Source organism: Mobula hypostoma, chromosome 8 (genome assembly GCF_963921235.1).
Source record: "Mobula hypostoma chromosome 8, sMobHyp1.1, whole genome shotgun sequence".
NCBI classification, from domain to species: domain Eukaryota; kingdom Metazoa; phylum Chordata; class Chondrichthyes; order Myliobatiformes; family Myliobatidae; genus Mobula; species Mobula hypostoma.
In genome coordinates, this window is record NC_086104.1 from 113,974,078 (window position 1) to 113,996,835 (window position 22,758).

Below are 22,758 nucleotides of genomic sequence, written 5' to 3' on the forward strand. Positions count from 1 at the left end.
CTCCGGTTACCTCGTCCAGACTGCAACGGATATTAGGCGTTTTCAGATTTATTCACTCTGGAGAGTTTCTGAAAATCTCCATTTTTGGGGGATGAAAACGCCATTTTAGTGTGGACGGAAGGTCAAAACGAAGAGAAAAGGCTTTGTTTTCAAAATTATCCGGCGTAGTGTAGACGTAGCCTAAATTAATCCCTTCTGCCTACATAATGACCCTTTCCTATTGTTCTCACTGGGCCTATCTACAAGTCTCTTAAAATCTCTTAATGTATCTGCCTTTACCTCCACCCCAGGTAGCACATTCCAGGCACCCACTACTTTCTGTAAAAAAACTTGGTCTCTCACTTCTCCTTAGAACTTACTCCCTCTTAACCTCAAATGCATGCCCTCTGTTATATTTCAACCCTAGGAAAAAGATAATGTCTGTTTGTGCTTCTCATAATGTTATAAACCTCCATTAGACCTTGCCGTTATACTTATAACTTGATAATTACTTGATAATGAGGTGTAGGAAGAAGGTATTTAATCAGCACTGACCTAGTTTGAAGAGCTCATTAGCCATCAACCTATGTTGTTCTACATAAATAGCAACTCCAGATTGAAAGCATCTTTTAATAAGACAAAACTGATCCTTTACAAAATGTTTGATAACATGAACATACAATTTTACGAAAACAAAGAACATACAAAATGCCACCGATAGTTCTACCATAATGTAGAAGAAATACATATTTATATTTAGGTTTCTGAAAAAAAACAAAACAGTAAGAAAATACAGTGCAAATTTAAAATTGAATCACAGTGGCATTGAGAAAATCACCCAAAATGGAAGGATTGCCATGGAAGATGGATGTAGAGCAAACTTTGTTTCATGTGGTAGGTATAGATCCCCTTTATTGAAGGAAATAACTCACAACAAAAAAACATTAAAAAAAAGTTGTTCAAGCAACAAAATCAAATGTCAACCAACCAGGCATTAAAATAAAATCTTTTCTTCTTAAAGGAAAACACATGTTGATAAAGGCTCAGAACTCGTTGCTTAGCAGGAAACAGATTGCACTTTCCTCAGTAAACATGTCCTAGTTTCCAGTTCCTGTTCACACAAAGCTAACACATCTGTGTAGCCCACAGCCAGGTAAGAGATTAAAAGAATTTCTGGCCCCCAAAGTAAATTTAAGATACTGGAGATCGTCCTGACTATCTTAGCCACGCAGTCCCATAGCCATGATAGCTTTGCATATACTTCTTATGCAAATTGCACCCTCATTTATTTGCTAAGCTGCTTAACCTAGAAGCCCCTAAAGAAGACAATTCGAAAATAATTTCAGTCACAGATCCAGCATCTTCACAATGTTCCTACAAATTATGATAGCCGCTAAAGCCAAACCACCAAAATGTAATAAACTAAAACCATTATCTTGTCCACTAAAATTCAGCAGCTTCTGAAATCTACAATTGTTTTCGGGAATGTTTATTAAGCAAGCAAAAATAGGAAGAGATAATTCTGGCGGTACTATACATGATGCAGTTTGTGATTGTAAGGGCGTGATTGGAAAGTAATTTGTTCACCAAGAAAATTGTTTGCATTTCATATAGCCAGGTAGTAGTCTCCTTGTATGTTATCAACCCGTTCTTTAAGTACTGCACTTTAGTATATCCAAATAAGGAATGATCAACAGCCATTATTTTGTATAATGAAGTTTGGAGGCTTAAGTCTTTTTCTTCTAAATATTAAATTAAGCAGTATCAAAAAGTACCCAAAAAAATCAAAATGGACCTCATTTGCTTACATCTTTTTAATTACAAAAATAACTTAATGTGAAGCTAAGCTTGCACTTTGTTCTGTCTTCGGACATTCCTAAGAGTTCTTGGTACAATGGGAAGACGAGTCTGTGTTAAGTGCTTCTATCATTGTTCTTTTTGTTGGAAAAGTATCCAAGACAGATGGAAGACTGGAGTACGATGCTGGCAAGCTAAAGAGAAAAAGGATGACGTAAGCAATAATATCAGACTATCTATTGCATTAGCATCATTGTGTTTAAAATCAGGAATTAAAACAATACAGTAACCAATGCATCAGCCTTCTGAGTGAGTCTGTGAAGATTCACCCACCTCCCAGCTTCTCACTTCATCCCCCCCTCTCCCCAACCACTTTCTTTCCCCTCACTTGGCTTCAGCTGTCATCTTCTAGCTTGTACTCCTTCCCCTCCCCAAATTTTCTTACTCTGACTTCTTTCACCTTCCTTTCCAGTCCTGATGAAGGGTCTCAGCCTGAAACACTGACATTCCATCAAGGCTGCCTGACCTGCTCAGTTCCTCCAGCATTCTGTGTATAATACAAACACAAGAAAATCTGCAGATGCTGGAAATGCAAGCAACACACACAAAATGCTGGTGGAATGCAGCAGGCCAGGCAGCATCTATAGGAAGAAGGGTCTCGGCCCAAAACGTCGACTGTACTTCTTCCTATAGATGCTACCTGGCCTGCTGCGTTCCACTAGCATTTGTGTGTTCTGCGTATAATACTCTGGATTTCCAGCATCTGCAGAATCAGGAGTTGTAGCTTTTCCCAGTGGGTTTCCTCCAACACTTCAATGATGCACGGTTAGGGTTAGTGAGTTGAGGGCATGCTATGTTGGTGCCGGAAGTGTAGCAACACCTCCGCGATGTTGCGGCCTCTAGCACCATATTTATTGATTGGATTGGACTTAAACAACGCATTTCACTGTATGGTTTGATGGTTCGATGTACATGCGACAAATACAATTAATCTCTGTAATCTTTGCTGAAATGTGAATTCTGTTTGAATTATGTGCCAATTTTGAGTGTGATACAGAGCTCTCAACATATCACGCAAATGAAATCTGCTTCCTAATTATTACACCTCCAATTGGATTTTAGACCAGACAGAATCAGTATGGAGCCACACACCGCCAGCTGGCTTTTAAATAATTATAGGTTTCCATGTTATACAGAAATGCACAGTGGGAGTCAGTATAAATTAGCAGAATGTATGGTTGAGGATTCTACAAGACATTAATCCAAAGTTCCATTAAACTGAAGAATCTAAATTCGTCACCTTTTCAAGTTCATCCAGCTTTTTCCTATTTTACTGAATGCCTCCGGGCTCGGTGTTGTCATGGCTTCAAAATCCACTAACTGAAAAGAATGAAACCATGATTAGTCACTAATCCAGAAAAAAACCTGACAACAAGGACTGGATTAAGTAAAAGTCAAAACTTTAACTAATGTCCAGTTGCCCCAACATGAAGGGGCTGCTTCAGGCCCTCTGGTACTAATGATGCTAAACACAATCACACTTGCAGCATGGCCTACTAGTTGCAGCTTTGCAGTTTGGGAAAATGCAGTTCTTAGCCCTTGTATACAACAGACACTTCAATCAGTAACCATATCTGGAGATAAAGCTCTATTAATGGATGTACTGACTTAAACCAGAAAAACCCTACAGTGGTAGCAAGCCAACATGAGGTAAACTTGCCAGCATGCAAAGTATTCTGACAGTTAGACCGAACCACAACATGTTTTAATAGGGCTGTCCCCACCCCATAATGAACCCATCACGAAATTGTATTTTTTATAAAGTACCTTTAACTAGTTAATTTATGCCTTTCCAGCCCTTCGAGCCAGCAGCCCATTCATTGGGGGATGGTTATGTGTCCTAAGGGGGCGTTCGGGGAAATAGAAGTCATGGAGAGGAATAAAGATTCTGGGGGGAGGGGTGGTAGCAAGTGACACTCTAATTTGAGACATTGGAACTGAGCAACCATGTCAACTCACTACCATCATCAATATCTGATAGGCATTTACAATTTTCAATTTCTAGCTTGTGTTTTTTTTTATATTAATTTAGCCCTGTTAATGATGGATAAATCATACTGCGCAATCGCGTGAAGCCTTGAATTCTACAGAGAATGCATCAATACAATGTTACATACCTGGAGTATGGTTTTATTCCGTTCTTGTCAGATCAGCGACACCACAGGTATCCTATGTGTAATACTGTACTGTCTAATGAAGCCATGAAGATTACAGGAACACTTGTGTAAAAGACAACCTGAAAAGGCTACTATGGTATTACTCAGTTCCAGAAGACGAAAGAAGCATTTGAAGAGTGTTGAACACTCAAGTCATTTGCCAAGGCGGCTAAAAATGACCTTGATAGTAGTCCCATTGCTCCTTATAACATTTCCACGATGATCGCAAAAAGTGTGGAAAATCTCATACAACTGGTGAAAGATTAGTAACACTTGCTGTATCAGAAGTTCTCACCACTGTTCTCAAAATGGATGCCAGTATTTTACAATCAAAACCTTTCAGTAATAACTCTGTAGCTGACAAAATGAATGAAGACATTGAGTATCAACTATGTATAGGGCTACAAAAATACAGAATTTGGTATACAATTAGATGAGTCTACTGTGCTAGACAACAAGACATTGCTAATGGTGTACGTACAATTTATCAAAAAATGGAAATGTTTATGAAGAGATTCTCTTTTGTAAACAGTTAAAAACAAATGTCAATGGAGAATCAATCTACAATGAGCTCAAAATGTATATTGAGGATAAAAGTATTCTCATTAGGAACGCAAACACGAGGATAACTGCAGATGCTGGAATTTCAAGCAACACACATAAAAGTTGCTAGTGAACTCAGCAGGCCAGGCAGCATCTCTAGGAAGAGGTACAGTCGACGTTTCAGGCCGAGACCCTTCGTCAGGACTAACTGAAAGAAGAGATAGTAAGAGATTTGAAAGTGGGAGGGGGAGGGGGAGATCCAAAATGATAGGAGAAGAGGAGGAGACATGGAGTCAAGAGCTGGCCATTTGATTGGCAAAAGGGATATGAGAGGATCATGGGACGGGAGGCCTAGGGAGAAAGAAAGGGGGAGGGGGGAAGCCCAGAGGATGGGCAAGGAGTATAGTGAAGGGACAGTGGGAGAAAAAGGAGAGAGAGAAAAAGAATATAAATAAATAAATAACAGATGGGGTATGAGGGGGAGGTGGAGCATTAATGGAAGTTAGAGAAGTCAATGTTCATGCCAACAGGTTGGAGGCTACCCAGATGGAATATAAGGTGGTGTTCAGATGGAGCACCATATATGACAGGTCGTCATGGTGGTTCAGTGGCATTTATGAAAAAAGAAATTCCAAGTCTGTTTGCAATCCATTGTGTAATTTATCATCAATATCTCGCAGCCTAAAACCTCAGCCAGCGACTTTTTTCAAGCATATAACTCTTGCACTATTTGCCATCAACAAAATTAAAGCTCATCCATTAAATATATTTTGCCAGTTATGCCAAGATAATGATTAAGAGTTTGAATGCTTGCTTGCTTCTTCACACTGAAATGTGTTGGCTGTCAAAAAGCTGTTGCTTAAAACGTTTCTTTGATCTTTTTAATACTGCGGTTGAATTTTTGCTCAAAGTTGACCAGAGTCTGGGAAGCAAGATTGAACTACGTGGAGATGTGGCACACCTAGCCGATCTGCATGACAAAATGAACACTCTAAATATGAAACTGCAGGGTGAGAATTCAATTTAATCCAGGCAAAAAGTGCAGTGTCCACTCTTATTGAAAAATTGGAAATATACAAGCACAACATTGGAAGAAGATGGTTCTCAGTTCCCCTGCATGGGAAGTATGGCACTGTTTCACAGTACTCTTTGCAAGAGTTCTGCTTACAGCTGCAGTCACTGAAGAAGGATTTTCAGAATCGAATCAAGGATTTGAACGAGCTGGAAATTCTGGACTGGGTAATTAACCCATTTCTTTGCAAGGTGGAAGAACAGGAAGAGAGCTTGCAAGTAGAAGTAATTGAAATTCAGAATGAAGCAGCAACAAAATGTTTTTCAAAAATGTCAGCTTTTGTGGTATGTGGCTATGTTGTCAAACGAAGTTTCCTGGTTTTTGGAGAAGAGCCAAACTGCTCTTCGTTGCATTTTCACCCTCCTACCTTGTTGAAAGAAGCTTCAATGCAGTGAACTACATATTCACAAAAAAAGAGAACGTGCTTGGACACTGTTACACGTGGGGATTTATGGCTTTTGCTGTCACAATTGCATCTAGACACTCAACTCTTGCTAAAAACCTTCAAGCTCAAAGATCACATTGATATCGAAGCTGCTGTACAGTGCACAGGTACAAATAAAAATTTAAAGCAAGATAATTTTTCTCATGTTAGCATATGGTAGACATATTATTACACTATAGTGGTGCTGGAAAGTACATTGTGCCTAAAGAGGGGGAATGGCAAGTATGAAAGTGCTTTGTGGGGCATTGAAAAGTATGAAGATGCTTTAGGGGGGCATTGGAAAGTATGGAAGTGCTTTAGGGGGCAATGGCAAGTATGAAGGTGCTTTAGGGAGGCAATGGCAAGTATGAAGGTGCTTTGGGGGGGCACTGGAATGTATGAAGGTGCTTCAGGGGGGCACTGGAAAGTTTTAGGTGCTTCAGGGGGACATTGGAAAGTATGAAGATGTTTCAGGGGCGTCAGTTGGGAAACAACGCCCTAGCCTAATTACAGGACAAGTTACAATGTCCAATTAATCCACTAACTGGTACATCTTTGGACCATGGGAGGAAACTGTGGAGAACCCAGAGGAAATCCACTCATTTATGAGGGGGACATACAAACTCCTTACAGATGATGGCGGAATTGAACTTTGAACTCTAACATCCCAAGTTGTAATAGAGTCTTACTGACCACTACACTACCATATAATGTAGGACAATTAGGGCATTTCAAAGGAGTGTAAAAGGATGAAATCAAAGCTGATAGTACAGCTCCATCAATGGCTTAAAGCCTCATGATTCAGTGAGACAGGTGAGAATTTTCAAAATTTCTTTGATTGAAATGAGCAAGCTAATATTAAATACACCTATAATTACAGGTGAAAATTAATACGTAGGGTGCACTTCAACAGCATGTAATGAAACCAAGGCCTAAATTGTCCATCGTTATTGATCCATTTTCAGAGACAGTGGCCGCTAAACTATTAACACGAAGATTAATGTACCTAGTTTACACTCAGTAGCCACTTTCTTACGTACACCTGCATGTCTACTCATTAATTCAAATATCTGATCAGCCAATCAGCAGCAGCAGCTCAATGCATAAAAGCATGCGGACATGGTCAAGAGGTTCAGCTGCTGTTCAGCCCAAACGTCAGAATGGGGAAGAAAATATGATCCAAGTGTGTTTGACCATGGGGTGGTTGTTGGTGCCAAACTGGGCGGTTTGAGTATCTCAGAAACTGCTGATCTCCTGGGACTTTCATGCACAACAGTCTAGAGTTTATAGAAAACAGTGTGAAAAACAAAAGAACATCTAGTGTGCGGTAGTTTTGTAGACAAAAATGGTTTATTAATGACAGAAGTCAAAGGAGAATGGCCACTCTGGTTCAAGCTAACAGGAAGGCGACAGTAACTCAGATAACCATGAGCACCTCTGAATGCACAACACTTTGAACCCTGAGGTGGATGAGAGGGCCACATACAGAAATACAATCAGTGGTCACTTTATCAGGCACCTCCTGTATCTAATAACATGGCCAGTGGGTATATGTTGTGTATAAATCCACAAGTTTTTCTAAGCCGGAATTGATCATTGCAGACTGAGCTTACCTTTCCTTTGGGGATTTTCCCTGTGACCTCCTTCCCACTAGCCATTAGTGCTCCCATAATTACTGAATATGCCACTACACTAGAAAACCAAACACAGTGCCATTAGAACACAGCAGAATCCAACACATGTCAGAGCAAAGACACAACTCTACTGGCTTCTATTCAGAGTGTCAGTTACTTTTCCTGATTGGTCTCAGGTTGTTCTTTTACAATCTTCCTCTGCAATGTACAACTTGAGCAGAAAATTTACCATCTGACTACACTGTAGCAGATGTGACCCCTCCCTGGCTGACATCTGATAGGAGAGGAAGGTGGAGCATGCAAAGACTCTCCAGGGGCAATTCAAGGGATACTCCTCTAATCTGTGATTACCCTCAATGTCAGTGGAGGAGGCAGGGAACAAACATGTTGGTGTGGGATTCAAGCAGAATTAATACGACCAGCAGCCAGGAGATCAGGATGGCAACTGTGTTGCCTGGGGAAGTGATTGTCCAGACTGCATCTAGTTTGAATCCCATCAGATTCATCATCGTCAGCCCCTTGTTACTTCCATCTAACACCTCCCAGTTTCTGGCACTACTCATACTCTTCCCTTCCTCATCTGCCCATCATCCCCGTTTCACCTCGATCTACCCATCATGTGCCAGCTCTCGTTGCACCCCATCTCCACCTTTTTATACTGGCTATTTCCCCTCCATCTTATAGTCCAGATGAATGGTCACAACTCAAAATGGAAAAAAAAACACTCCCAATGCACTTTCAGTAATTGTTCTTTCATATCTGTCCTGTGTGCATTTGATGCTATCGATTACAATATTGAGAAGATACTGTTGCAATATCAACTTACGGACAAAATCAACTTAAGGTTGTCTGAAAAAAAAGGAGCCTACTCATCTTATAACAAAACTCTGAAAACTGTAGATTTGTACTCCACTGACCTGGATCCTCTTGAGAGAGGCATTAGATTGTAGAAGTAATACACCAAAGAAAGGATAAGGTTGCACACTGCATCAGCTTCCTGTCAAAAGTCAAAAATAAAATTAGCCATATTCTTTAAAGCTGCATCACTTTAAACAATTAAGGACAGAGTAGGCAGAGGTTTTGTGCTAAGTACCATGGCTCTGGGTCAATACTCGCTGGAATTTAGAAGGAAGGTGGCGGGGGGGCGGGGGAATCTCATTGAAACCTTTTGAGTGTTGGAAGACCAAGGCAGAGTAGAGGTGGAAGGGATGTTTTCCATGGTGAGAGAGTCTAGAACAAGAGGCACAGCCTCGAGATAGAGGAGTGTCTGTTTAAAACAGAGATGCAGAGAAATTTCTTTAGCCAGAGGGTGGTGAATTTGTGGAACTTGGTACCACAGGCAGCTATGGAGGCCAGGTCATTGGGTGTATTTAAGGCAGAGATTGATAGGTTTTTGACTGGCCACAGCATCAAAGGTTACAGAGAGAAGGCTAGGGTGAGGGGCTGAGGAAGGGGATAAAAAGGAATCAACCACGTTTAAATGGCAGAGCAGACTCGATGGGCCAAATAGCCTAGTTCTGCTCCTATGTCTTATGGTAAACTACTTACAAATCCCATTATTTGGAAATTATATTGTTGCATTTTGTTTGCTGTTCAACTGTAGATCATAATCAGTCTTTTAAAATATGGGAATGTTTCTTTGGTATTTAGGGGTGTTAGAAAAGCAACTAGCTGCAGCCACTTGAAAATGTAGATTCTAGTCTACATTAGAAAAGAGTGCACGGAGCAGTAAGAACTTGAGTGATTTTTGTGTTGAATGGTGGTTAATGAAGGACCGCAAAATCATCTTTGAATCACTTGAGAGAATCTGAACAGCTAACAAGATAATGGGGTGGTGGAGTGGAGATACGTCTCTACCAAAGGAGGTTACCCTTGGGCAAGGTGTAACACCTGTTTTTGCCCCCCCCCCCGCCCTGATCATGGTCACATGAGCAGGTGGTGGGTGGCCGTGTGAGCAGTTGGTGCCTATCACAAGTCTTCCTTATGTGACTATTGACGCCAGGCAGACAATCGTTGAAGAGTATCGATAATGGCTGTGGTCATCTGTCTTGTAAAGACACTGCCTAGAAGACAATGGCAAACCACTTTTGTAGGAAAATTTGCCAAGAACAATCATAGTCATGGAAAGACCATGATCGCCTACATCATATATTACAGCACACGTTCCTGGTTTGATAACCTTTCATTCCTGGAATCACCCTTGTGAACCTCCTCGGAACCCTCTCCAATGCCAGCACATCTTTTCTTAGATGAGGAGCTCAAAACTGTTCACAATACTCAAGGTGAGGCCTCACCAGTGTCTTATAAAGCCTTAGCATCACATCCTTGCTCTTGTATTCTAGACCTCTTGAAATGAATGCTGACATTGCATTTGCCTTCCTCAGCACTGACTCGACCTGCAAGTTAACCTTTAGGTCAGTCTGCACAAGGACTCCTCTAAGTCCCTTTGCATCTCGGAATTTTAGGTTTTCTCCCTGTTTAGAAAATATTCTGCACATTTATTTCTTCTACCAAAGTGCATGACCATGCATTTTCCAACATTGTATTTCATTTGCCACTCTTTTGCCCATTCTCCTCACCTGTCTAAGTCCTTCTGCAGCCTATCTGTTTCCTCAACACTACCTGCCATTCCACCAATCCTCCTACCATCTGCAAACTTGGCAACAAAGCCATGTATTTCGTCATCTAAATCATTGATAAACAGCAGAAAAAGAAGCGATCCCAACTCCAAGCCCTGCGGAACACCACTAGTCACTGCCAGTCAACCACAGGAAAGGATCCTTTTATTCCCACTCACTGACAGTGGATGTTCAGTGAGATTTCATTGTTGCTTCACCAGATGACCACAAACATTTGACAATTTTAGCCACAGTTAATAAACTCTTTTGCTCTTTACCCCAGCTTGATGGAATTTCATTTTAAATTTATTTCTTAAGAAAACAGGATCTGGAGGGCTGAACTTGAGAGATAATCAGATTTTTCAACTCTGAAGCCCACAGATAAAACCTAACTAGATTAATACGGTAAACTGCATCAACATCATGTAACTAAATTTCCATACAACCAATCGTATGTGGGAGACTGTTCACATCAATTTAATTAAGTGGTCACTCTGCCATCTGGAACTCTATTTCTCAATGATAATGAGATGATTACAGTTGGTGATACATGACTGCAATTACTTAGTCATAGAAAAGTACAGCACAGAGACAGGCCCTTCAGCCCATCTAGTCCATGCTGAACCATTTAAATTGCGTACTCCCATTGACCTGCATGGGACCACACTCTACCATCCATGTACCTATCCAAACTTCTCTTAAACGTTGAAATTGAGCTCGCATGCGTCACTTGCGCTGACAGCTCATTCCACACTCTCATGACCCTTTGAGTAACAAGTTTTCCCTCATGTTTTCTTTTAACTTTTCACCTTCCACCCTGAACCCATGACCCCTAGTTGCAGTCCCACCCAACCTCAGTAGAAAAAGCATTGCATTTATCCTCTCTATAGCCCTCAATCTTGTATACCTCCATTAAAACTCCTCTCAATCTTCATTTCAAATAATAAAGTCGGGGGTGGCAGGGGAGAGCCAGGTCTCGGTGAAACAGAATACACAGCAGTTCTGCATCTCCCTGCAGTAGGTTAAGACCATCCACCTTGTTCTCTATGGCTTGCACATTAGCCAGTAGGATGGTGGGCATAGGGACCCTGAAGCCCCTCAGCTTCAATCTGACCAGCAGCCCAGCTCTTTTCCCATGCTTCCTCAGTAAGTAATGCACTTTTCCAGGTTTCCATCGATGTAGTGTGTTGTTGTCAGCTCTTTGCGGTTGGTGGACCAGCGGGTCGCGTCGTCGGTACACTCCGGGTCGGGCCCCGAAGCCGACACTTAATCCCGGATGGCCGGGCTCCTGGCTGAAACATGTCCTTAAGCCGAGTCACGGTTACGGAGGCCTCCGCTCCAGTCGAGCCTCAGGCTCGATTTCCCGAGGGCGGCGGCAGAGGCCTCACTTCTGGCAGCTATGGATGGCCACCAACAGGGCTTTATGGTGGTCGCTCTGGGGAAGCGTCTGGGGCACCGTGAGGTCTCCGCCGTCACTTCTGTGTGGTTGTCTGCTCCGGAGAGGAGCTGGTCAGAATGGGCCGTGTCTCCAAGCGCTCCAACAGACCGCGGGTCTCCGGGAACATGGTGGGCCTCGCTCGTCAGGTCCAGGTGCAGTCTGGAGTTTAAGAAGCCGTTCTGGCGCGGTGGTCTCCAGCTGGGTCAGTAGCTTCGCCAGGGTGTTGTTGATCTTGATCTTGCTAGATTGGAGGTTTAGAAGGGTTTCTCAGGTATAGGATAGTGGAGAGGGCAGTTTGCTCGGAAGAGCACGCGCAAAGTCGCCAGTTACCGGCGCCATCTTTGACAGTAAATCGGACCATCAGGCCGTACTCCTCCTCCCGGCTTACAAACAGAAACTGAAGCGGGAGGTCACGGTGTCAAAAGTAGTGTCGCGTTGGATGGAGGAAACAGATGAGGTCCTCCGTAACTACTTTGAATTAGCGGACTGGTTAGTATTCAAGGACTCAGCAGTTAACCTCGACGTGTATGCCTCAGCTGTCACAGACTTTATTTGGAAATGCACGGAAGACTGTGTGTCTCGCAAGACGATCCGGGTATTCCCTAACTGGAAACCTTGGATGAATTATGAAGTCAAGGCCCTTTTAAAGGCTAGAGCTGTGGCTTTTAGGTCCGGGGATACCAGTCGCTACACGGAATCCAGGTGTGAACTCCGGAAAGCCATTAAGGGCGTCAAGAGGAAGCCCAGGCTAACCAGAGGGATGCCAGTAGACTATGGCAGGGTCTAAATGAGATCACTGAGCGCAAAGAAAAGGCTGGGAATATCAATAACTGTGGCACTTCTCTTCCTGACGAACTTAACGTACTCTACGCAAGATTCGAACAGAAGAGGAGCATCCCGCTCCCTCCGGATGAACCGGACCTGGTGGCATCAAGATTCATCGTCAGCGAAGAGGATGTTAGAAGGGCGTTCCTGAAGATAAATCCAAGGAAGGCGACGGGCCCAGATGAAGTCCCAGGACGGGTTCTCCGGGCCTGTGCAAGTGAGCTAGCTGGAGTGTTTGCTGACATCTTCAACTGCTCCTTGCTTCAGTCTAAGATCCCCTCATGTTTTAAGAAGGCAACGATAATCCCAGTGCCGAAGAAGAGCAAGGTGGCATGCCTGAATGACTATCGACCTGTGGCTCGGACATCAATTGCTATGGAGTGCTTCGAGAGATTGGTTATGGCACACATCAACCACAGCCAACCAGTCAACCTCGATGCTTTGCAATTCGCCTACCGGAGCAACAGGTCAATGACAGATGCCAACTCTGTGGCCCTACATTCCTCCTTAGAACACCTGGAGAACAAAGATGCATACATAAGGCTCCTTTTCATTGACTACAGCTCTGCCTTTAATACCATCATTCCAAAAAACTGATTCCTAAAAACCTGGGCCTTAGCACTCAGATCTGCAGATGGATCTTCAACTTCCTCACAGACAGGACCCAGGCTGTAAAAATTGGGGACAAGCTCTCCTCTACAATCACTCTGAGCACCGGTGCCCCACAAGGCTGTGTACTCAGCCCCCTGCTGTACTCACTGTACACCCATGATTGTGTAGCCAAGTTTCCATCAAGCTCAATAGATAAGTTTGCTGATGACACAACAACTGTAGGCCGTATCTCGGGTAATGATGAGTTTGAGTACAGAGAGGAAATTAAGAAACTGGTGGCATGGTGCGAAGACAATAACCTATCCCTCAACGTCAGCAAGACAAAGGAATTGGTTGTTGACTTCAGAAGGAGTAGCGGACCTCACAACCCACTTTACATCGGTGGTGCGCAAGTGGAACAGGTCAAAAGCTTAAGTTCCTCGGGGTCAATATCACAAATGACCTGACTTGGTCCAACCAAGAAGGCCCACCAGTGCCTTTACTTCCTGAGAAAACTAGAGAAATTTGGCCTGTCCCCTAAAACCCTCACTAATTTTTATAGATGCACCGAAGAAAGCATTCTTCTAGGGTACATCACAACCTGGTATGGAAGTTGTCCTGTCCAAGACCGAAAGAAGCTGCAGAAGATCGTGAACATGGCACAGCACATCACACAAACCAATCTTCCGTCCTTCGACTCACTTTACACCGCACGCTGTCGGAGCAGTGCTGCCAGGATAATCAAGGACATGACCCACCCAGCCAACAGACTTTTCTTCCCTCTTCCCTCCAGGAGAAGGCTCAGGAGCTTGAAGACCCATACGGCCAGATTTGGGAACAGCTTCTTTCCAACTGTGATAAGACTGCTGAATGGATCCTGACCTGGATCTGGGCCGTACCCTCCAAATATCTGGGACTGCCTCTCGGTTTTTTTGCACTACCTTACTTTCCATTTTTCTATTTTCTATTTATGATTTATAATTTAAATTTTTAATATTTACTAATTTTTACTATTTTTAATATTTAATATTTGTAATCCAGGGAGTGGGAAGCGCAGAATCAAATATCGCTGTGATGATTGTACGTTCTAGTATCAATTGTTTGGCGACAATAAAGTATAAAGTTCTAACCTATTTAATCTTTCCTTATAATTTTGGTCCTCCTGTGCCGGCAACATCCTCGTGAATTTTCTCTGTATTCATTCAATCTTATTGATATATTTCCTGTAGACAGCTGACCAGAACTGCACATAATACTCCAAACTGGCCTCACCAACGTCTTAAACAACTTTAAAATAACATCCTATTGTACTCAATACTTCGATTTATGAAGGCCAATAGGCCTAAAGCCTTCTTTACTACCCTATCTACCCTTGATGCCACTTTCAATGAATTATGGACCTGTATTCCCTTATCTCTTTGCTCTACAGAACTCCTCAGTGCCCTACTGTTCACTGTGTAAGATTTACCCTGGTTGGTCCTCCCAAAGTGTATAACATCTCACACTTTTCGGTATTAAATTTCATCTGCCATTTTTCAACCCATTTTTCCAGCTGGTCCAGATTCCAGTGCAAGGCATGATAGTCTTCCTCACTGTCCACTATACCCCAAATCTTGGTGTCATCTGCAAATTTGCTGATCCAGTTAACTACATTATCATGCATATCAAAAAGATATAGGTAAAAAACAACACTGGACCCCACACCAAAAGCTGTGGCACTCCACTAGTCACAAGCCTCCACAGAGGCAGCCATCTAATCGAATTTATACCTCATCTTGAATGACAAGCAACTGAACCTTCTTGAACATGCGGGAACTTGTCAAATGCCTTAGTAAAGTCCATGTAGACAATATCCATGCCTTGCCTTCATCCACTTTCCTGGTAACTTCCTCAGAACACTCTGGTTCCGTTGGCTGCATAAGTCTAGGGAATGATAATCCCCAGCCCCACCAAATGTGGGAGATTGAAGTGAAAGCCCCCCAAATCCCCCATTTCGGTGGATGCTGCATGATTCGTTACCCTGTTACAAAGAATTACCACGAAATAACAGACAGTACACCGCATACAATTAAAATATTTAGCTTTATAATTCTTAATTTGACTAAAGGGTTAGTAAAGAAAAAGCAAAAAAAGAAAAGGGCCCATTTTAATGGAATAGTCTAATGTGCACAAGTTGGAGCTCATGGTTTCCCCTTCACTGATCCTCCTTCAATCTCCCCAGCCTTCGTCGGATCACAGCCCCGCTCCAGATCAAATCCTACGACCCCTTCTCTCCGGTGTTCTTCTCTCTTCCATCCTCACAAAAGCCCCAAGCCCAACTTTAGTGTCCCTCACCAGAGAAACCTCCCCTAAATCCGGTCATCCTAATTGGAGAATTGCACACAATTCTCCTATCTCTTATCTTCAATGGTAACCCAAACAAGCGGCTTACACAGAGAACAGAAAAGCATACAGAGAAACAATGTGAACCAGGGCATTACAACTCTTTTAGACTCGTTAGACATGACCTACCATGCATGAAGCCATGCTGACTATCCAAATGCACAATAACATTTCCAATAACGTTCCTACTACTGATGTCAGGCTCACTGGCCTTTACCTCACCCCCCTAAGAAGATTGCTTAGGGAAATCTACATTATTTTAGTTAACTTAAACAAACCATTGAGTAAAAAAGAAATCTGTATTCATGACTGAATGCATGACCAACCATTCCCAATGGACTGTAACTGATAGTTCAGATAATACACTTAATGGCCACTTTATTAGTCACAGGAGTGCCACCTAGTGTGGTTTTCTGCTGCTGTAGCTCATCCACTAAGTTTAAAGTGCTGTGCATTCGGAGATGCCCTTCAGCACATCACTGTCATAAAGCATGGTTATTTGAGTTACAGTTGCTTTCCTGTCAGCTTGAACTAGTTTGGTCATTTTCCTTTGACCTCTCTCATTAACAAGGCACTTTCATCCACAGAACTGCCGCTCACTGGATGTTTTCGTTTTTCACACCGTTCTCTGTAAAGTCAAGACTAGAGACTGCTGTGTGTGAAAATCCCAGGAAATCAGCAGTTTCTGAGATATGTTTGAGGATAAGGGGGAAGCCTTTTAGGACTGAGATTAGGAAAAACTTCTTCACACAGAGAGTGGTGAATCTGTGGAATTCTCTGCCACAGGAAACAGTTGAGGCCAGTTCATTGGCTGTATTTAAGAGGGGGTTCGATATGGCTCTTGTGGCTATGGGGATCAGGGGGTATGGAGGGAAGGCTGGTGCAGGGTTCTGAGGGGTTGGATGATCAGCCAGGAACATAATAAATGGCAGTGCAGGCTCGAAGGGCCGAATGGCCTACTCCTGCACCTATTTTCTATGTTTCTATGTATCTATATTCAAACCACCTCATCTGGCACCAACAATCATTCCATGAACTAAAAGTCACTTCCCTATTCTGATGTTTGGCCTCTTGACCATGTCTGAATGCTTTTCTGTACTGAGTCACTGCCACCTGATGGACTCATTAGATATTTACATTAATGAGGTGTACAAGTGTACCCAATAAAGTGGCCACCAAGTGTATATCAACAGCTACAAAAGTTGTGATTTTAGGGAGAGCAGTCTTACGCCAAGCTCAGTGGAAAGTATCAACGCCTTTCCTTTGCCGCTAAGGTCTTTATACAGTGCTTCTATTTCATCATGATATTGCTGTGTCCTCTCCTCAGTTGTCTGAGTTTCCACTGAAAACAGCATGTTTCCCACTCTGAAAGATACAAAATAAAAGGAAAGGATTACCCAAGTTATTTCATTTCTTCTTCATAAATTCAGGTTGTAATTCATTTAAAAATCAAGCTTGCTTATAACATGGTGATAAGATATACTGCTCTTTGCACCCATATGCCTATTTTGGGGTACACTCTACTTCAACGATGATGCTCAGTCCCAATAATTTACACACACATCTGCACAACAGATTTCTGCATACTAACCATACTAATCAGTGAGGGGTTGTGAGAGGTCACATCCCTGAGGAACTAGCTTAAAATAGCCAAAACTCTCATCACAATGGTACCTAACAACAGGAAGCAATGGTAATACTTGTCCAGCATAGCCTCCAACCAGATGGCACGAACATCAATTACCTTCTCTTCTCCTCAGCTGACTCTGTATCCCTTCCCCCTTCCATGATCCACTGTCCTCTCCTATTAGATTCCGCCTTCTCCAGCTCTTTACCTCTTCTGCCACTCCCCTCCAGTGTACCTAGTAAAGTGGTCACTAAGTGTACTTTGTAACGATCAACCTACCTGTCACCAGTTATAGTGATGGTAAAACCATCGTACTCCTTCCCTTGATATTTTAAACTGGGCACCTTTGTGTTTACAGTGAAGCCATCTCTGGTTTTGCTGTTGAACTGCTTCCAAAAGAAAGAACAAACGTACAGATTACCAATTGACAAATTCAAGGTCATACCCAGACTCAGTACATTTTCCCCCTTAACCAAGGGGCTGTAAAGCTAGAGGCTTAGGTTTACATTAATCGGTTGAAAGGTTAAGAGTGAGGAAATATTTTCATCCAGAGTGGCTGGGACGCTTTTCTGAAAGGATGGTAGAGCCCGAAACCTCATCAGAAATAAATAATTTTTGAGCAATACACACAAAATGCTGGAGCAACTCAGCAAGTCAGGCAGCATCTACAGAAATGAATAAACAGCCAATGTTTCGAGCCGAGACCCTTCTTTGGGGCGGAATAATAATAAATAATATTTGGAAGTATACTTGAAGAATCTGACATTCAGTTAAAGAGCGAGACTACTTGGTCACAAGTCTGTTACTCCGCTTAACAAAGTCATGGTAGATTTGGCTGTCTGCGAGTCTAAATCCACTGGATGCTAAGGATGGCCTGCCCTGAGGTGGGAGGGAGAAATGGGGGTTGTTTTGCTACTGCTGTGTTCTGTGTTGTTCTACTGAGCACAGTGGGCATGCTATGTTATCCTTGGGTGTGTTGGTCGTTAACACAAATAGCACAGTTCATTGTATGTTTCAATATACACGTAATAAATAAATCTGAATCTTGAATGTCTCTGCACAATTTTTACCTCTATCAAAAATCTATCTACCTCTGCTTTAAAGTTATTTACTGCTTCCACTTAACTTTGAGGAAGAAGAAGACACACAACAGTGGTGGGGGCTCATTACTAACAATGATGAGTCAGCTGACAGAGAGGAGGTGGAAGAGGTCAAAGCCTGGTGACAGGCAAGAAAATCAAAGGAGATGGTTATCAGCTTCAGGAGAACTCATATCACTCATACCCCTCTTTACATCAGTGGAAACTCCAAGCAGTTTCAAACTCACATAATCTCTCATGGTCCCACAAATCATCTTACACAATCAGTAAAGCTCAGCAAAGCCTCTGCTTTCTGAGGAGGCTGAAGAGAGGTGGGTATACACATTTTTACATTATTCTACAGATATGCAGTACAGAGCATCCTAACAAGCTGCATCACTGCATGGTATACTCATGGACTGTTTGTCCCACTCTTATTGGGGAGGAGGACCATCAGACTCAAAAGGTTATTTTCCCCAGGCAGTAAGGCTGATCAACAACACCACCCACTAACTCACCCTTCCACCAGTACTTAATAATGTCCTGTCAGAGTTCCCAACCTTTTTATGCCATGGGCCCCTACCATTAACCAAAGGGTCCGTGGACTCCGGATTAGGAACCCCTGCCTATCTGCAGATACTCCTGTGCCTATCCTGTGTTTGTGGCTATGGACCTGGTGCTGGAAAGTGGGTTCAGGTTGGGGACAGTACAGACACGATAGACTGAATAGCCTCTTTCTATATTCATCAAGCAATGTCTCATGGAATCCAAATTGAAATAAGCCACAGACACCTAGGGACAATATGGATACACTCACGTATCTTAGTGCAAGCTTAGATTCCTAGTTCAATAACTGCATCATTTAATTACATGTTTCTAGTCAAGCATAAACTATTTTTAAAGCAAAACCATTTTCTTTAGCAAAGTTACTTTCATGATTGGAAGGAGGTCTTCCACTTTTTTCACTTTCTCTAGGGCATCTCTCACGTCCGAAAGTCCCTTGGGATTGTTTGCACTGGAGAAGAAGAGGAAAAAGTTACTCTTATTTTCAAAATGATAGCTCCATTGTAACCATTCCAATTCCTCAGTTCACTTCTGCATGCACAAGCACTGTTAATATAAACATAAACATGGCCTCCTCTGGCAGCCACAAGGTGAAAGAGAGAATAATTACATGGGGGTGGGGTGGGGAACAGAACGTGATATTCAGTTGAGGAACAGGGTGAGACCACTCAGTGACTTGATCCTGTTCCTCCACTTAAAAAGGTCATAGTAGATCTGGTTGTAAAGCCCAATGCCTGACAGTACAAATCTGCTGGAAACTGAAGACAACCTATCTTGGCTTCAGAGGACTGTGTATCTGGATGAATGAGAGAGGAATAGGGCTTGCTTTGCTCTTGTTGTTTGCTGTGTTCTGTCTGTTGTGTTTGTGTTCTTCTGCTAAGCTATGTGGGCATGCTATGTTGGTGCCAGAAATTGTGGTGACACTTCAGACTGCCCTCAGCACAACTTTGGTCATTAACACAAACAATGCATTTCACTGCATGTTTCAATGCACATGTGATAAATACATCAGAATCTTTAATCTTAAATCTCGGCATTCACGTCTATCTGCACATTTCAACCTATTATCAAAAATTAGATCATATATTATACTTTAGATCAGAGTGTGCAGAGCAGTGAGAATTTGTGTGGTTGTGTTAAAAAAATTTCCAGAGAAAGTTCTTCCACAGGATAGAATTGATAACACGGAACATGGTGTGATCCCAAGAAACATTGTTTATGGTTAGCCAGATCATCAGATCCATGAATGTGAAATTATACTTCACAACCTGGCTGATAACAAAAACATTTTAAGCCAAGCCAAACACCCCAAGGAACGCTAATTCAGACTGATGGTTTGTGACATGCCTAATGCAAAAACTATAGCAATTGATTCAGAATAGTAAAATGAAAACAACCTGGTCCCTATCATAATGATCAGAGCTGGAAAATATATCCATTAACACATGGATTCTGCAGAAATTGGAAATCCACAGTAACACATACATAATGCTGAATGAAATCAGGTCAGGCACCATCTATTGAGAGGAATAAAAAGTGACATTTTGGGCCAAGACTGGAAAGGAAGGGGTAGAAGGTGGGTGGAAGAGGAGGAGTACAAACTAAAAAGGTGGTATGTGAAAGGGGAAGGTAGGTGGGTGGGGGAGGCAGGGGATGAAGCGATGAGAGTTGGGATGTAATGTTGAAATTGTATAAAGCATTGGTAAGGCCAAATTTGGAGTATTGTGTACAGTTCTGGTCACCGAATTATAGGAAAGATGTCAATAAAATTGAGAGAGTACAGAGGAGGTTTACCAAAATGTTGCCTGGGTTTCATCTCCTAAGTTACAGAGAAAGGTGAACAAGTTAGGTCTTTATTCTTTGGAGCGTAGAAGGTTGAGGGGGGACTTGATAGAGGTGTTTAAAATTATGAGGGGGATTGATAGAGTTGACGTGGATAGGCTTTTTCCATGGAGAGTGGGGGAGATTCGAACAAGAGGACATGAGTTGAGAATTAAAGGGCAAAAGTTTAGGGGTAACATGAGGGGGAACTTCTTTACTCAGAGAGTGGTAGCTGTGTGGAACAAGCTTCCAGCAGAAGTGGTTGAGGCAGGTTCGATGTTGTTGTTTAAAGTTAAATTGGATAGATATATGGACAGGAAAGGAATGGAGCGTTATGGGCTGAGTGCAGGTCGGTGGGACTAGGTGAGAGTAAGAGTTCGGCACGGACTAGAAGGGCCGAGATGGCCTGTTTCCATGCTGTAATTGTTATATGGTTATGGTTATATGCGAGTGGAAAAGGTAAAGGGTTGAAGAAGGAATCTGATAGGAGAGGAGAAAGGGAAGGAGGAGGGGCACCAGAGGGAGGTGATAGGCAGGTGAAAAGGGAAGAGGTATGAGAGCTGGAATGGGGAATGGGAAAAGAGAGAGCGGGGAAGGGGGCGGAACTTGAGAAGTTGATTTTCATGCCATCAGGTTGGAGGCTAGCTGGACAGAATATGAGGTGGTGCTCCTCCAAACATTAATGGGCATACTGAGTAAGGAAATGTAACACTCAGTTAATAGAATAGTCCAGCAACACTCCTCTCATAAAGCTGGGCAGCCCTGTGGAATAAGCTGTCCTCTTTGGTTACAGATCTTGGATAAGAGGATGTATGAAATAGCTGGGACAATGGTTTCAAACCACCACACACAAAGCAGACCAATATACTTCAAGACATGCTGTAACACAGGCAGCATATTCACTGTTTCAAACCAAAAGGATTCAACATTTGCACCTCATATTATTTTTGTTATTATTTATTTCATTCAGAGATACAGCACGGAAACAGGCCTTTCTGGCCCAACCAGCCCATGCCACACAATTTCCCACATGTACCCAATCAATCTACTAACCTCTATGTCTTTGGAATGTGAAAGGAAACTAGAGCAAATGGAGAAAATGACACAGTCACGGGGAGAATATACAAACTCCCTATAGACATCATCATCAGGTGCCATGCCCAGTTTGAGCTTTGACTGCCATAGCCCGCACACTCCTGTTTTGGATCAAGTGGATCAATTCATTGGTATTCATTTCCAGTTCTCTGGCTGCTGTCTCCATCATCATTTGTCTTTGTCTTTGTCTTCCTCTTGCTTTCTTCCCTTCAATCTTTCCCATAATTACTGTGCATTCTAACTCCTCTTTCCTAATCACATGTCCAATGAAGTTACGTTGCCTTTTCATGATCTCATACATTATTTCTCTTTTTGTGCTTGCTCTGTTCATGACATCCTCGTTAGATATTTGTTTCGTCCATGATATTCTTTGCATCCTCCTCAAAAACCACATTTGTGCTGCTTCAATTCATTTCCTCATGTTACTAGATATTGTCCAACATTCTGAGCCATATAACATAACTGGATAAATATAACATTTCAGTACTCTGAGGCGGGTTGTCATGCCTAGTTTAGTACTGGTCATTATACTCTTCATTCTCCTGCCATCTGATGTCACCCAGCTTCCTAAGTAGCAAAAGTTGTGTACTTGTTTTATGTCTTCCCCGTTTATTTTCAGCCTGCGGATAGGATTCTCCTTCTTTTTGGATATCACCACACGTTGTCTTTTTGCAATTGATAGATAGACCCATTTTTGCACTTTCTTCAACAACTATATCAATTAAGTTTTGTAGTTCTTCCTCTGTACTTGCAATTAAGTGTCATCCGCATATCTGAAATTATTGACGTTTTCACCGCCAACTTTGATTCCCAAGATGTCTTTTATTTTTTGTAGTATTGTTTCACTGTACACATTAAACAAATCAGGGGAGAAAACACACCCTTGTCTAACGCCTCTCTTGATTTTCGTAAACTGACTCATTTCTCCATCTATTCTAACAGCGGCAGTTTGTTTGCTGTATAGATTTCTGATTAGGCGGAGGTCTTTCCAATCTAGATCTAGAGTCTCATGTAATATTTCGAATAACTTATTTTGCTTCACTTTATCAAATG

General features: G+C 42.4%; 1 protein-coding gene across 3 annotated transcripts in view; it reads right to left on the reverse strand.

Moving 5' to 3' along the window:
- Positions 1-298: 298 nt before the first annotated feature.
- ttc13 (tetratricopeptide repeat domain 13) overlaps positions 299-22,758 on the reverse strand; it is a 115,133-nt gene continuing 92,673 nt past the window's right edge. Inside the window, exons 17-23 of one of the 3 annotated variants that reach the window (XM_063056627.1) lie at positions 19,156-19,240; positions 17,426-17,532; positions 16,749-16,884; positions 8,583-8,662; positions 7,645-7,723; positions 3,077-3,156; positions 299-1,970 (exon numbers count right to left, since the gene is read on the reverse strand). In XM_063056627.1, the coding sequence (XP_062912697.1) occupies positions 1,856-1,970; positions 3,077-3,156; positions 7,645-7,723; positions 8,583-8,662; positions 16,749-16,884; positions 17,426-17,532; positions 19,156-19,240 (682 nt within the window). In that variant the 3' untranslated portion in view covers positions 299-1,855. Of the gene's footprint in view, positions 1,971-3,076; positions 3,157-7,644; positions 7,724-8,582; positions 8,663-16,748; positions 16,885-17,425; positions 17,536-19,155; positions 19,241-22,758 lie in introns of all 3 variants that reach the window. The other 2 variants (XR_010019003.1, XM_063056628.1) reach the window with 2 other exon arrangements.